Genomic DNA, 13,609 nt, shown 5'->3' on the forward strand with positions numbered 1-13,609 from the left:
TTCACCAAACATCACTTCACCGTTCCCTTTTTATCTTTGTCACACACAAGGCCAATATATCCATCCTTATATTCCTAAACATACAGTATCAGTCACTTTTATGGCTGGTTTCTAGCTATGCTGGAACAGTGCATCCATAGTGAAGAGCTAAGGCTTGTATAGTTAGGAAAAGTACAATTCCCAATTTATCATATTTGTTTTTTTACAATTTTTCCAGGTAATTCTTGCAGACAACTTTGGCCGTTACAATGTCTGAGTACCTGAGAAAGCCATGGGATGAGGTATGTACACTGCTTTTTTAAGATAATTAATGTCATTAATGTCAATTTGAAGTTACAGTATATTTGTTCATACAGAAATGCTAAAAATTTTATGTAATTTATATTTGTTCCAACACGGAGTACTTACCTCGAACTACTTTCTTAGGAGTATCTGGGATCTCCTCCCATCCGACCAGAATTTTGTGTAGTTTACCCTACTCCCGTTTTCTATGCAGGGTAATCTCTGGCGGAGTGATACGCGCCCAGAGACAACCCGGGGTCAGAGAGCATGCTTGCTCAGGTCTCGATCTCCAGTAAGTTTTTGGTCGCGTCGGCGTTAACACCCCCACGCTCTCTCTTAACCCAGTGCGTCCCTTTGTATTCCCGACCCCTTTGTGTCTCATGCGGTCCCCACGTGGTCCCTTTGTGTGCTTCCCTATCCTTTCCCTCTGCCCTGTGTCCCGCAGTGTATTACTAGTGCGTTATGGAGCATCCGACGCACTATGCTAGTTCAAAGCGCTTAGTCACAACAATCGTCTGGTAAAAGATTTGTGGGACTGTTGAAGCAGAACCTTGGGTAAATGACTTAGGTTTGTAAAGCAGGGAAAAATACAAATCATGTAATTTTAAACATAAAACTTACCCGCTGGTTATACAAGAATGGCTAAAATCCCTTGGACGCTCGCCATTCTTATATAACCAGCGGGTAAGTATGTTCAAAAATTTATTTTATTATGAAAATATCATATTTTTTAGTTTATGCTTACGCAGATACAAACTTCTGAGTCAATCATATGAGAGTCTTCCTTAGGTGAGAGGAAGTCTCAGTGAAGGAAAGCGGTCAGCCCTTCTCTCGCAAGATACAATTAGAGATCAAAGGGAATTATTTGTGAACAGTACAGGTGGCTTGTAAAGAAGCAGGGCCTTACATTCAGTTCTAGAGACACTTTATCAGGGTGAAGTGATATGAACATCATGTTGCATATTATCAAAATTTACAATATACAGTATCATTCAATATATAATATCAACCAGTACTCAACTTAGAGGCATTCTTACTTGCTTTAGGGTAAATTTCAAATCTCCAAGCCCAATCAAGATCACCATCCGTCTTAGTGCTCATTACATACCATTATCTGAGATAAGAGCAGTTATGTGTCCTATAAGAGCTTATAGTTAGACTATTTGCTGTGCAACAACAATAGGGCCTAAAGGAAAGGTTTCTAAAGACCTAAAGTATATTTGCAATCTCTAAGGTGATGGTTCCTAAATGGGGTTTGTCTCTTCCAAACTCCAGCTTTTAGAACTGCTACAGAGTGATTCTTGCAGAATGCTAAGGTTGTGGCAAGCCCACGTATATCATGTGCTCGAGGCTCTCATGATAGTTTCTCTCAACCAGAAAGAAATAGCATTTCTGGAAACTTTCTTTTTGAGTGGCCAGTGCTCACAAATAAATTGGAGATTTTAGGCCCAAGATATTGCGCTCTCTTCAAATATTTACACACTGCTCTTACAGGACATAGTAACATGTCATGTGAGTTATCGGTTATCGCTTTTAAAGACAAGTTTGTTAGAGTCAAATCTGAGATCATTATCATCTGAATTTTTCGTTTTGGCCACAAATTCACGAACAAAGGACAAAGATAGTTCGTTAAACCCTCTGGAATGTGACATAAGATGAGATAGACCGTCCAATTTGCTCACTCCCTTGACTAAAGCTGAGGTAAGGAGGAAGACAGTCTTTAAGGTAAGGTCTCTGTCTAAGGCTTTATGCATGTGTTCGTACGGGGCTTCCTTCAAGGTCCGTAAGACCTTAGTCACATCCCAAGAAAGGGTTAGTTATCGAGGCAGGCAAGATTGCTCAAAATGCTTAATCAGAGCTGAGAGTTCCCAAGAGTCAGAGAGATCCAGTCCTTTCAGTTTGAATACTTGGCTCAAGGCTGAGTGGTAGCTCTTTACCGCAGTTACTGAAAGGGCCTTCTTGTTCCTCAAGAACAGTAGAAAATTTGCAATCAAGGGAATAGTGGCTTGAGTGGAGCAATATTTCCCCTATGACACCAATCACAGAAGATTTTCCACTTTGCCTGGTAAACTCCTGCGTAAAAATGTCGGACATATCCGGAAAGCTGCTTCGTAGTTGGTCTTGAAAATCCTTCTTTCGAACCCAATGCTGGATAGTCTCGTCGTGAAGAGGGACAGGCAGTGCATTGCGTCATGAAGAGGGACAGACTGTGAACTGCGTCGTGTAATTTTTACATGTGAGGGTGGCGTAGCAGGTTTGGCCATCCTGGAAGTTCTTTTGGTGCTTCTGTGAAAAATTCCAGCAGGTCTGAATACCACTCTACTGCTGGCCGCTTTGGAGCCACTAGCGTTACGCTGACTCCCCTAGATGTTCTGACTCTATTTAATGACTGACGAATCAGACAAAACGGTGGGAAGTTATAAAAGTCTAGCCTGTCTTGTTGAAATGTGTCTTTCATCATCGCAGCTTGGTCGAGGACTGGGGAGTAATACACCTGAAGGTTGTGACTAAGTTGGATGGTGAACATGTCCTGTGACGGGGAACCCCATGAAGTCACAAGTGTCTCACTAGAGGAAGGGAAGACCAATCTGAAACAACTGTCGTCCCTTGAGTGCTCATATGTTATGCAAGGACATTCCTCTTTCCGGGGATAAACCTCGCCAAGAGAGAGATCGCCTGGGACTGTATCCACTTAATTACAATATCTCTACTACTAGATTACATAGCAGGAGAGAGCTTGCGCCTCCTTGATTGGAGATGTAGGTCATCACCGTGTATTATTGCTCATCAACACCACTGAGTAACTCGTCAGAGTCTTTTGAGTAGTGAATTAATGGTAATTGTGCTGCTTTCAATTCCAGGAAGTTTATGTGAAAGATCTTGTCTTTTCTGGGCTCGAACCTGTGCCGCCCAGTGAATAAGCTCCATTTAGCACTTATTCTTAGGTAATTTACTGCTAAATATACCAGAGAAGGAGTGCTAGGTTAACTAGCTCGCTCACCTATTGGTGTCGGTATAAAATTGGGCGTATAATCCAGAGGTCCCGCACTATTTAGATTCATCCACGACAAAGACCCCAATAGAGGAGAGCCGTTCAACCTCACTCGGCACCACCAACTCTGCATCCGCTCAGAACCCAACTCCTTTTAGCACGCCTTTATGGTAACCCGATTTTTGTTTGTGCTCTCGTGTTTTTGCGATTTTCCTTTGGATTATGGCTTCTTCATCGGTTTCCCAGGAAACACCGTCTAAGTCAAGTACCAAGCTATGTTTTGCTGTGTTTTGAGCAATCTAGATCGTTTAATATTTAAATTATAGGAGTTTATTCTCTTCGTTCATATCGATCTTGCTTGATTCCACTTACAGTTGGTACTCCTGTTTTGAGAGCTTTTAGTTTCACTCGCGGTGTTACTATGTGTATTATTTTTATTATTAATTAAATTTTATTTGTTATTGTGGATATTCATTATTTAGCGTTTAGAACCCTCGTGGTTCATTTTTAGGGCCGATATCAGTTACGTATCGTTATGGCTTGCCGACCTTCGTTACTAGGCGGCAATGTTATTTTATAAGCCATCAGGTGTGTCCTTTGTGATTTATTTATTATGTTGCATGCCTTGCCCTAAATTTTTTATGTGTATATTTATATAATTTTTCAACGCTATCACTATTATAATGAATATTTGTGCTATTACTCCGTTTGATCTGTCTGGTTGGGGATCGTCAGTTGGTAGCCCTGCTGCTCCGTATCACGTGATCCTCCCCCAAGCTCCCCCTCTCGCTAGGTGGGCGGCTAGGCTTCTCTCCCCCCCTCCCCTAGGGGACCGTTGCCTTCCCTCCTTTTAGAGGGGGTAGTTCAGTGTTTTTGGACTTTGTCCTCCGGGTGTCCCGGCGGGTTCGTCTCTGTCTAGACTGGTTGGCCACCGGTCAACAGAGTTGGATCCCGGTGCACCCTATTTTATATTCACTTATCACACTTTTTTATGTTATACGAAACCCTCCGGGTTCGGTTGGCGGTTCTTATCTACAGTTCCGCCCCCTTATTAATTTATAACAGTTCCTATGATTATATGTGATTATATATGACAGATCACTATCCCGGAGTTCCTATATGAATTGGTTTATGGATATACTTTTATTTCCCGGCCCGGGGCTTAACCTCGCTCCGGGAAATCAGACACCATGTGTCTTAATTCTTTGTTGCATCCTTTTTATGCTCCCGGCTCGACCGGAATGGATAGCTATACTTTAGTCTTAAGTTAGACTTATGTTTAGGCCCGGGTCCTCCGGACCCGCCCCTACTTAAGAATATTACAGTTAAGCTCTAATCTTATGTTAGACTTATGTTAGGCCCGGGTCCTCCGGACCCGCCCCTACTTAAGAGAATTACAGTTTCTCATATACTATTCTTGTTATAGATGGTGCATTGTCAGACGACGGCCTGTGCGGCTGTTCTTCATCAGCCTTGTGGCCATACCGTATGTCGGTCTCACGCCCTCTGCGGAGTTCAGCTGGAGGACATCGTGGTATGGCACCCTGATAACTGTATGGTCTGTTTTGACCTCATCACCACCCTTGGATCTGACTCGGTGAGTCCCGTTGGCTATGTTGCCTTCTTATTTATTTTACCTTTTTTGGTTTACAAACACTATTTAGTAAGATCTCTATGGTCTTGAAGGACCACTGGGAGTCTTCCCTTTTATAATTCCCACTATTATTTCAGGCATCCCCGGAGCAAAAGTCTGCGGCTCGGGCCACACTGAAAGTGTGGGTTGGTGGTTTTGCCCGAAACGTGAAATCCAAGCAGCCTTACGTCCTATCCGAAGACTATTGTGCCATGATCTATCCTAACGCCAAGTCTTCAGCCACTGTGGCTAGGCATGTTGCAGCTCCCATCATTGCCCACATTGATGCCACCATAGCGGGGTTCATTGATCAAGAACAAGATCCGTCGGATGCCCCCGGAGATCTGGAAGACAATGTTGCTTCCATGAACCTGGATGTTGAACCCATGTTATTGGATGATCCGGATGCAGGTAGGGTGGTAAGTGAGGCAGATGTTACCGGCGCTGAGATTCCTATCCTCAGCCCCGCTCTTTCTTCTTCATCTGATCGCTCTTCCTTTCATGGTTTTTCTGGGGACCGTGATTCGTCTCAACGATCACACCCGGTTCCCCCCAAGGATAAGTCTACATCTAGAACCTTACCTAAAGCTCGTAAGCCTCACAAGGCTTCCCATAGTTCTAAGCTGAATACAAACCCGTCATCTAAGGCTTCCGGCTCCTCCTCTAAGTCTCACGACCCGGGAGTACATTCCGCCACTCCTGCTGCTAGCCCGGGCCTTTCCGAATCAGCCATGCTTCGCATTGTGTCGGAGATGCAAGCTAAGTTGGTGTCGGAAATGCAGGCCAAGATGGACACGATGTTCTCTAACATCGGTCAGAGACTTGGGGCATTAGAGCAAGGTGCTCCGGAGCGAGTCCAAAGCTCTCTCATCCCGGATGCCTCTAAGCTCCCGCCGTTTACCAAGAACAATCCTTGGCGTATGGCTCTTCATTCCCCGTTCTCAGACGGAATGTTAACTTTGAAGGGTCTTGGCACTCGTCCTCTAGAGGACTTTGAATTCTTTCCTCCTGGTCTGGCATTTCCGTTTCATGGTTATGCCAGGCTTACCGAGGAAGCTCTGGTTCGGTTAGATAAGGTCCCCAAACAGACGGTCATCTTCCCAAAAGAACAAGCCCAATCTGTTTGGGCTAGGTTCCTGAATGATATTGGTTGCACCAACACCATGTTGACGCCTTATAAGAGCTCCTTCACAATGTTCTTAATGGACAAAAACACCGTGACTTCATGCGTCAATAAGGTAGCAGAGCTTGCTTTCCAATATGCTCTGGAGGAGAAGCCCTTGCCTCCCATCCGAGAGGTGGATCCGATCTCCCTCCTTCTTCCTTCTTGCATTGAGTGTTGGGACAATGTCCATACCACTTTTACCTCTGGCAAGCTATCAGCGGACTGTGCTTCAGTTATGTTTAGTGAGCGGCTTCCCCGTCTCCCGGAATCCCTCATTAAACAGGAGTATGATTCCCGCCTACGTGTTGGCCGTACTCTGAACTTGGCCACGTCCACGGAGTCGATAGCCTTGACTTATGATACTGAGAGTATCTTTAAGTCTCTCAATAAGGCTACGTTGCAGTCATTATACTACGACCTTTATGACTTCGCTATTGCTAAACGTAGGTGTCGCAAACACGTCCTGGCTGAGGCGACTATTAGGCACGAGCCTAATAAGCTTATCCGGTCCTCCTGCTGGGGTTCAAATCTCTTCCCTGAGGATCTTGTAGAGGAAGTCTTGGCAGAGGCCACGAGAGTCAATCAGAGCCTTAAAGCCCGTTGGGGTTTGACTCCTAAACGGAAATATGACCCCGCAAATTACCAAGCCCGGGGTAGGAAGAAGCTCCGCCCGTATACCTCCACCCAGTTCAGGCAACAGCAGAGTAGTTCGTCCAATTTCCGACTGCCTCTTCCTCCATCTCCCGTTGCTCCTGCACAGCCTTCCACCTCTCAGGCTCCTTCGGACGACTATGTCACCGTTCTGCTCCCTAAGAGCCAGCTTTCCGGTGCCTCCACCACTTCTCCTGCCTTTAACCAGTCTTATGAGGCTCATAGCTCTTCCCAGAGTTATAACAGAGGTAGAGGCTACCACCGTGGTTCTAACCAGAACAGAGGTAGGGGAAGATTCTTTCGCAAGGGAAAGAACTTCCGAGGCGGACGTGGAGGCAACTCCTCAAGCCAATACTGAGGTGCAGCAGGTAGGGGGGAGGCTTTATGCCTTCTGCAACAAATGGAGGTTCAGTCCCTGGGCTTTCAGTATCATCTCCAAGGGACTGGGGTGGAGTTGGATTCAAGGGCCTCCTCCTCCGAACAAATTTCATCAACATTCCACTCCGGACCTAGTCGAATTTGTCCAGGATCTGTTACAAAAGAACGCCATACAAGAAACGAAACACCTGAAGTTTCAGGGTCGGCTGTTCAGTGTCCCGAAGAAGGATTCAGACAAGAGAAGAGTGATTCTAGACCTATCCCTTCTCAACTTGTCCATTCAATGCGACAAGTTTCGAATGCTTACCGTCTCGCAGGTGCGGACCTTACTTCCCCGTGGGGCCGTCACCACCTCTATCGATCTTACAGACGCCTATTATCACGTCCCGATAGCGAGACACTTCCGTCCGTATCTAGGCTTCCGCCTAGGGGACAAAAATTACTCCTTCAAGGTGATGCCTTTCGGGCTCAACATCGCCCCAAGGATCTTCACAAAGTTAGCAGAAGTCGCTGTTCAGGAACTCAGAAATCAAGGGATTCAAGTAGTAGCCTATCTGGACGACTGGCTCATTTGGTCAGACACCTCCCAAAATTGCCTAAAAGCCACTCACAGAGTCATCCAATATCTTCAATCTCTAGGCTTCCAGATCAACTTCAAGAAGTCCCGTCTTCTTCCGAAATCAAAGTTCCAATGGCTCGGCCTGCAATGGGATCTTATATCTCATACTCTGTGTCTTCCCAAACCCAAGAGGTTAGAGATTGCAAGGAACACCAAACGCTTTCTCAAAGACAAAGTAAGTTCCAGACGACTCCAAGAGAGGATTCTGGGGTCCCTTCAATTTGCCTCAGTGACGGATCTACTTCTGAAGGCAAAATTGAAAGATATCAATCGTGTCTGGCGTTCGAGGGCGAACCGGAAGCTCCGGGACAGGAAAGTCCGCCTTCCTCCCATTCTACGGGAAAGACTTCTTCCTTGGACAAGAGCCAACAATCTGTCAAAGTCAGTTCCCCTTCGATTTCCGCCTCCGAAGTTAATCATTCACACGGACGCATCCCTATCAGGTTGGGGCGGCTATTCTCAGCTCAGGAAAGTTCAAGGTCTTTGGTCTCCCTTATTCTGCCAATTTCACATCAATGTGCTGGAGGCCATGGCAGTTCTTCTAACCCTGAAACGTCTCGCTCTACCCAAGAGACAACACCTTCGTCTGGTCCTCGACAGCAAAGTGGTGGTCCGCTGCCTCAACAGAGGCGGGTCAAAATCAGGGCCTCTGAACCATGTTCTAGTAGCCATATTCTCCCTAGCAGCCTCGAACCGTTGGCATCTTTCAGCTGTCCACCTGGCGGGAGTCCGGAACGTAGTGGCAGACGCCTTGTCCCGGACCTCCCCTCTAGAATCGGAATGGTCACTCGATCTAAAGTCATTCCGGTGGATTCTCTCTCTGGTTCCCGGTCTCCAAGTGGACCTCTTCGCCACGGAGTCCAACCACAAATTGAGAGTATATGTGGCTCCCAATCTAGACCCTCAGGCTTACGCCACAGACGCCATGTCACAGAATTGGGACATCTGGGAAAGGATTTATCTCTTTCCCCCGGTGAATCTTTTACTGAAAGTCCTAGACAAACTGAGATCCTTCAAGGGACAAGTAGCCTTGGTCGCACCCAACTGGCCCAAGAGCAACTGGTATCCTCTCCTGCGAGAGTTGAGACTATATCCTCACCCGATACCCAATCCGGTTCTGTCTCAGATAGTACAAACACGCGTTGTGTACGCTTTCTCAAACATTCAGAGCGCCCTAACTTTATGGACTTCATGAAGTTTGCGCCATGCATGGTGCCAATATCGATCCTCAAAACACCCTGTTCCTAGAATCTGATAAACGGGATTCCACCATCCGCCAGTATGACTCTGCAGTTAAAAAGTTGGCAAAATTTTTGATAGACTCAGACGTGCACTGTATGAACTTGAACCTTACAGTCACTTTCTTTAGAACTTTATTAGAATCAGGTCTGGCAGCCAATACTATCACCACTATTAAATCTGCTTTGAAAAAGATCTTCCTAGTGGGTTTTAACATAGACTTAACCGACTCTTTGTTAGCTTCAATTCCGAAAGCCTGTGCCAGACTGAAACCGGTTACTCGTCCTACCCCGTGACCTGGTTCCTTAATGATGTACTCAAATTGGCTTCTGATACCATTAACAGTTCGTGTGATTACATTCCCCTTCTCAGGAAAACACTTTTCCTGGTGAGCTTGGCTTCCGGGGCAAGAATTTCTGAACTGGCAGCCTTGTCGAGAGACCCGGGTCATATTGAGTTCCTTCCTTCGGGAGAGGTCCTTCTTTCACCTAACAAATTCTTTTTGGCTAAGAACGAAGACCCTCAGAACAGATGGTCCTCCTGGAAAATTGTTCCCCTCACGCAAGATCCGTCTCTGTGCCCTGTTACTACTCTTAGGTCTTATTTATCCCGGACCTCCTCTAACTCCTCGGGGCCTCTATTCATTAGAGAACAGGGTGGTACCATTACCATTAAAGGGATCAGGCAACAAATTTTGTATTTTATTAAACAAGCTAGCCCTGACTCTTTTCCTCTTGCACATGATATCAGAGCGGTTGCTACTTCGGTGAACTTTTTTCACCACATGAATTTTACGGACCTTTCCAGGTATACAGGGTGGAAATCACCGTCAGTGTTCAAGAAACACTACCTTAAACATTTGGAAGCCCTAAAATTTTCTACAGTAGCTGCAGGGAGCGTAGTTACTCCCAGGTAACTCACAGGTTAATTCCTTGTCATTTTATCTCTCCCCCTTACCTGCCTCATTTATACCCTATTTGTATTCGTTGGTTTCGCACCTGAATACTGTTATTATATTTGTAAATTTTTAACTCCTGAGTATCTGTATATATTATCACTCACGGCATTATTATACCTTACCTTATTTGTCAGTTGTTCTACCAAGTGGATTTATGTTCCTTTTAAGATACCCTTATAATTGTTTTTGGCACTCATCTCTGATTAAAGCAACTTGTATTTCCCTTACGCTTATGTTTTTTCCTTTATTTTGCAAGTTTGGTGACATTTCTCTTGTATATATTCACTGGGCGGCACAGGTTCGAGCCCAGAAAAGGGATTTTGACGTAGGAAAAATCTATTTCTGGGCGAGGGACCTGTGCCGCCCAGTGAACCCTTCCAGCTCCTCTCCCTTGGAGTCCCCAAACTTTGGGTGCTAAGGAGTTGGGTTCTGAGCGGATGCAGAGTTGGTGGTGCCGAGTGAGGTTGAACGGCTCTCCTCTATTGGGGTCTTTGTCATGGATGAATCTAAATAGTGCGGGACCTCTGGATTATACGCCCAATTTTATACCGACACCAATAGGTGAGCGAGCTAGTTAACCTAGCACTCCTTTACATTTTTTCTCTGGTATATTTAGCAGTAAATTACCTAAGAATAAGTGCTAAATGGAGCTTATTCACTGGGCGGCACAGGTCCCTCGCCCAGAAATAGATTTTTCCTACGTCAAAATCCTTTTTCGGACCATAGGCCTGAGATTTGCTCTTTACCTAGGTGAGAGCCCCGCCCCTGGCGAGATGCGTCTGTGAACAGTAGGAACTGTGGTGGAGGAGCCTGAAGGGCGGTTCCCACTAACAAGTTCTCCTTGTTCTGCCACCAAAGGAGGTCTTTTACCATTTCCTTAGGTACTTGTAGCAGGGCTGCAGGGTGATCTGAAGCTTGTGACCACCTAGTCTTCAGATCTCACTGCACCGATAGCAGATGCAACCTCCCCAATGGCACAAGTTTCTCTAACGAGGAGAGTTGGCCTAGTAACTTCTGCCAAGTGAGGGCAGGAAGGAGGTTTCCTTTCAGAAAGGTTGTTGCCAATATGCTGAACCTTGAGATTCTGTTAGCTGAAGGAAAGGCTTTGTCTTGAACTGAGTCTTATGTCCATGGCTAGATACCTGATGGACTGCTTTGGGATGAGACTAGACTTCTGCAGGTTCAGTTGGATCTCTAATGCTTTGCACAGGTCCAGAAGTAAGTCTCTGTGTTTCAGTAGGAGAGCTCAGGATTCTGCCCTTGTAATGAGAAAATGCCTTGACGAGATCATGTGGTTTCTTCATATTGTTGAAGAATTGTGATGGGCAAGAGGGCTCTCGAACTTTGAGAAATTGCTCCCCAAGTTCGAATCTAAATTTCTCTTCCTTTCATCTATTTCTTCTGCTCAATATTACTTCAACCTTCTCCTAATTTTATTAACTTTCTCTTGTCTTGCTTTCCCAACTCTATGAGTATTATTTCTCTTCAAGTTTATATGTATATGTATGCATATATGTATAATATTTATTTTATTTGTTGATTGTGATTGTGCTAGTATTACACAATCACATAGATTACTCTGTCCTCTAACCGTGCTTTGCACGGAAGTTAGCGATGTGTCAGGGTTTCTCCCTGTTATGTGCGGAGCACGTATGGGAAAACCTTTTGTCAGATACCAGCCAGTTGGTTCGGACTTCTACCCTCTTAATGGGTAAGTCATCCCTAATAAATAGCGAAAGGGTTTTTATATAGTGTCGGAGCAATTGACAAAGTTGAAAGTAATTTGTATTTTTCCTAACGATACTAACCTTGTGATATTTATATAAATTGGTCTGCCATCTTCTGTCCCCGGATAAGTCCTGCCTGTGAGACAACACAGGTGTGCGTGTGTCAGTCAGTGGGCTACCCGCCCCCCCTAACCCCCAGCTAACTAGCAGTGGGGTAGTTACCTCGCTAAAAGTCTTATGGCTAGTCTTCCAGCTTCGCCAAAAATATGATCCTTAATGAATAACAACAGGTTTGTATTGTTAGGAAGAATACAAATTTGCCTTTTTTATTTTTCTCAACAATTTCCAGATAATTCAATTTAAGCCTCTATAAGCAATGCGTTGACTAATTACAGTTCTGTATGTGTATTGTTTTTATTTTCTTTAGCATCAATAGTCTCTTAGTTTGCTTATGTGCATTATGTTTAACCCTTTTACCCCCAGGCTATTTGGAAATTTCCAACCCTTAACCCCCAGGGGGTTATTTTTTTCCCAGCACATTTTGCAGTATATTTTTTTTAAATTGCTCTAACAGCCTTAATTTTTGTCATAGAGAGGTCAGGTTGGTCTCATTCTCTTGGAAAATGCCTGAATTCTTTCAAAAATTTTTCAAAAATATGAAAAAAAAAATTCTTATAGCATTTTTTTTGCAAGGACGTACCGGTACGTTCATGGGGGTAAAGGGATGGCTTTTGTGAAACGTACCAGTACGTCCTTTGGGGGTAAAAGGGTTAATAACAAGCTGGAGATCTGTCATACTACACAGTACAATTTACCATGCAGTGTTTAATAATCTTTTAGCCATTGCAATGAAGGCCTTAACTTTTTCTCTTTTTATTCCCAGCAATCGGCCAGAGAAATAATGCTGAAGTTCTCTGATATGGCATATGCTCTGAACAATAACTATGTATTCCAGGAAGCTGTTAGTAAGTAATATTTTTTTTATAATTTTATTTTTATAATTTTAATTGAGTGTTCCATTTAAAATTCATTCTCTCTCTCTCTCTCTCTCTCTCTCTCTCTCTCTCTCTCTCTCTCTCTCTCTCTCTCTCTCTCTCTCTCTCTCTCTCTCTCTCTCTCTCTCAGATTTAGATTTTTACGCAGTCTGTGGTTGAAGGTAATGTCTGCAACCAGTTATAATTGAAAAGTAATATGTTAAAAAATCTCATAGAAAATTGTTGATTATTTCCATGGCCTATACATGGAATTCTTTGTGTTATTATCCTTAAAACAATAGCTTCTCTACCTTAAAAAAAAACTACTATGCCCAATGGCTACAAAAGCAGATGGCCCAGCAATAACCAATGTCAGAGATGCTGCACAACTCAGGTTGCACTCGTTCGTGAATGTAATGAACTTGGAAGGCTACCATGGCTCCTGTCACAGTGGGATCTACAGTAATTGATCGGTGTTTTAGGGGTTGTTGTGGCCTGATTGGTAACGTCTCTGTCTGGCGTTTACCTGACGGGGGTTCGAGTCCCACTCAGACTCATTAGTGCCTTTAAAGTCTGCAACCCCATCATCCTTGTGAGCTAAGGTTTGGGGGGTTTGGGGGAGCCTATAGGTCTATCTGCTGAGTCATCAGCAGCCATTGCCTGGCCCTCCCTGGTCCTAGCTAGGATGGAGAGGGGGCTTGGGCACTGACCATATAATATATAGAGTCAGTCTCTAGGGCATTGTCCTGCTTGCTAGGGCAATATCACTGTCCCTTACCTCTGCCATTCATGAGCGACCTTTAAACCATTGTCCCTCAAGGATGAAGGACTTTACTGGAGTTTCCATGGTCAGAGCTTCCTCGTGGGGCCATGATGAGCGTGAAAATTCAATGCTGTCTATCCGGTTGAGTAAGATCCTGCCTCCCACACACTCAACAAAGGAGATTCTACGTTATCTGAAGGGTGTAAGCCTGTCTTCTCTTCCTGCTAA

General features: G+C 44.6%; 1 protein-coding gene across 1 annotated transcript in view; it reads left to right on the top strand.

The window, feature by feature from the left end:
- Positions 1-214: 214 nt before the first annotated feature.
- LOC137656745 (uncharacterized) overlaps positions 215-13,609 on the top strand; it is an 85,007-nt gene continuing 71,612 nt past the window's right edge. The window contains exons 1-2 of the mRNA XM_068390995.1: positions 215-281; positions 12,528-12,609. Of these exons, the coding sequence (XP_068247096.1) occupies positions 249-281; positions 12,528-12,609 (115 nt within the window). The 5' untranslated portion in view covers positions 215-248. The remainder of the gene's footprint in view (positions 282-12,527; positions 12,610-13,609) is intronic.

Source organism: Palaemon carinicauda, chromosome 17, assembly GCF_036898095.1.
Source record: "Palaemon carinicauda isolate YSFRI2023 chromosome 17, ASM3689809v2, whole genome shotgun sequence".
Lineage (NCBI taxonomy): Eukaryota > Metazoa > Arthropoda > Malacostraca > Decapoda > Palaemonidae > Palaemon > Palaemon carinicauda.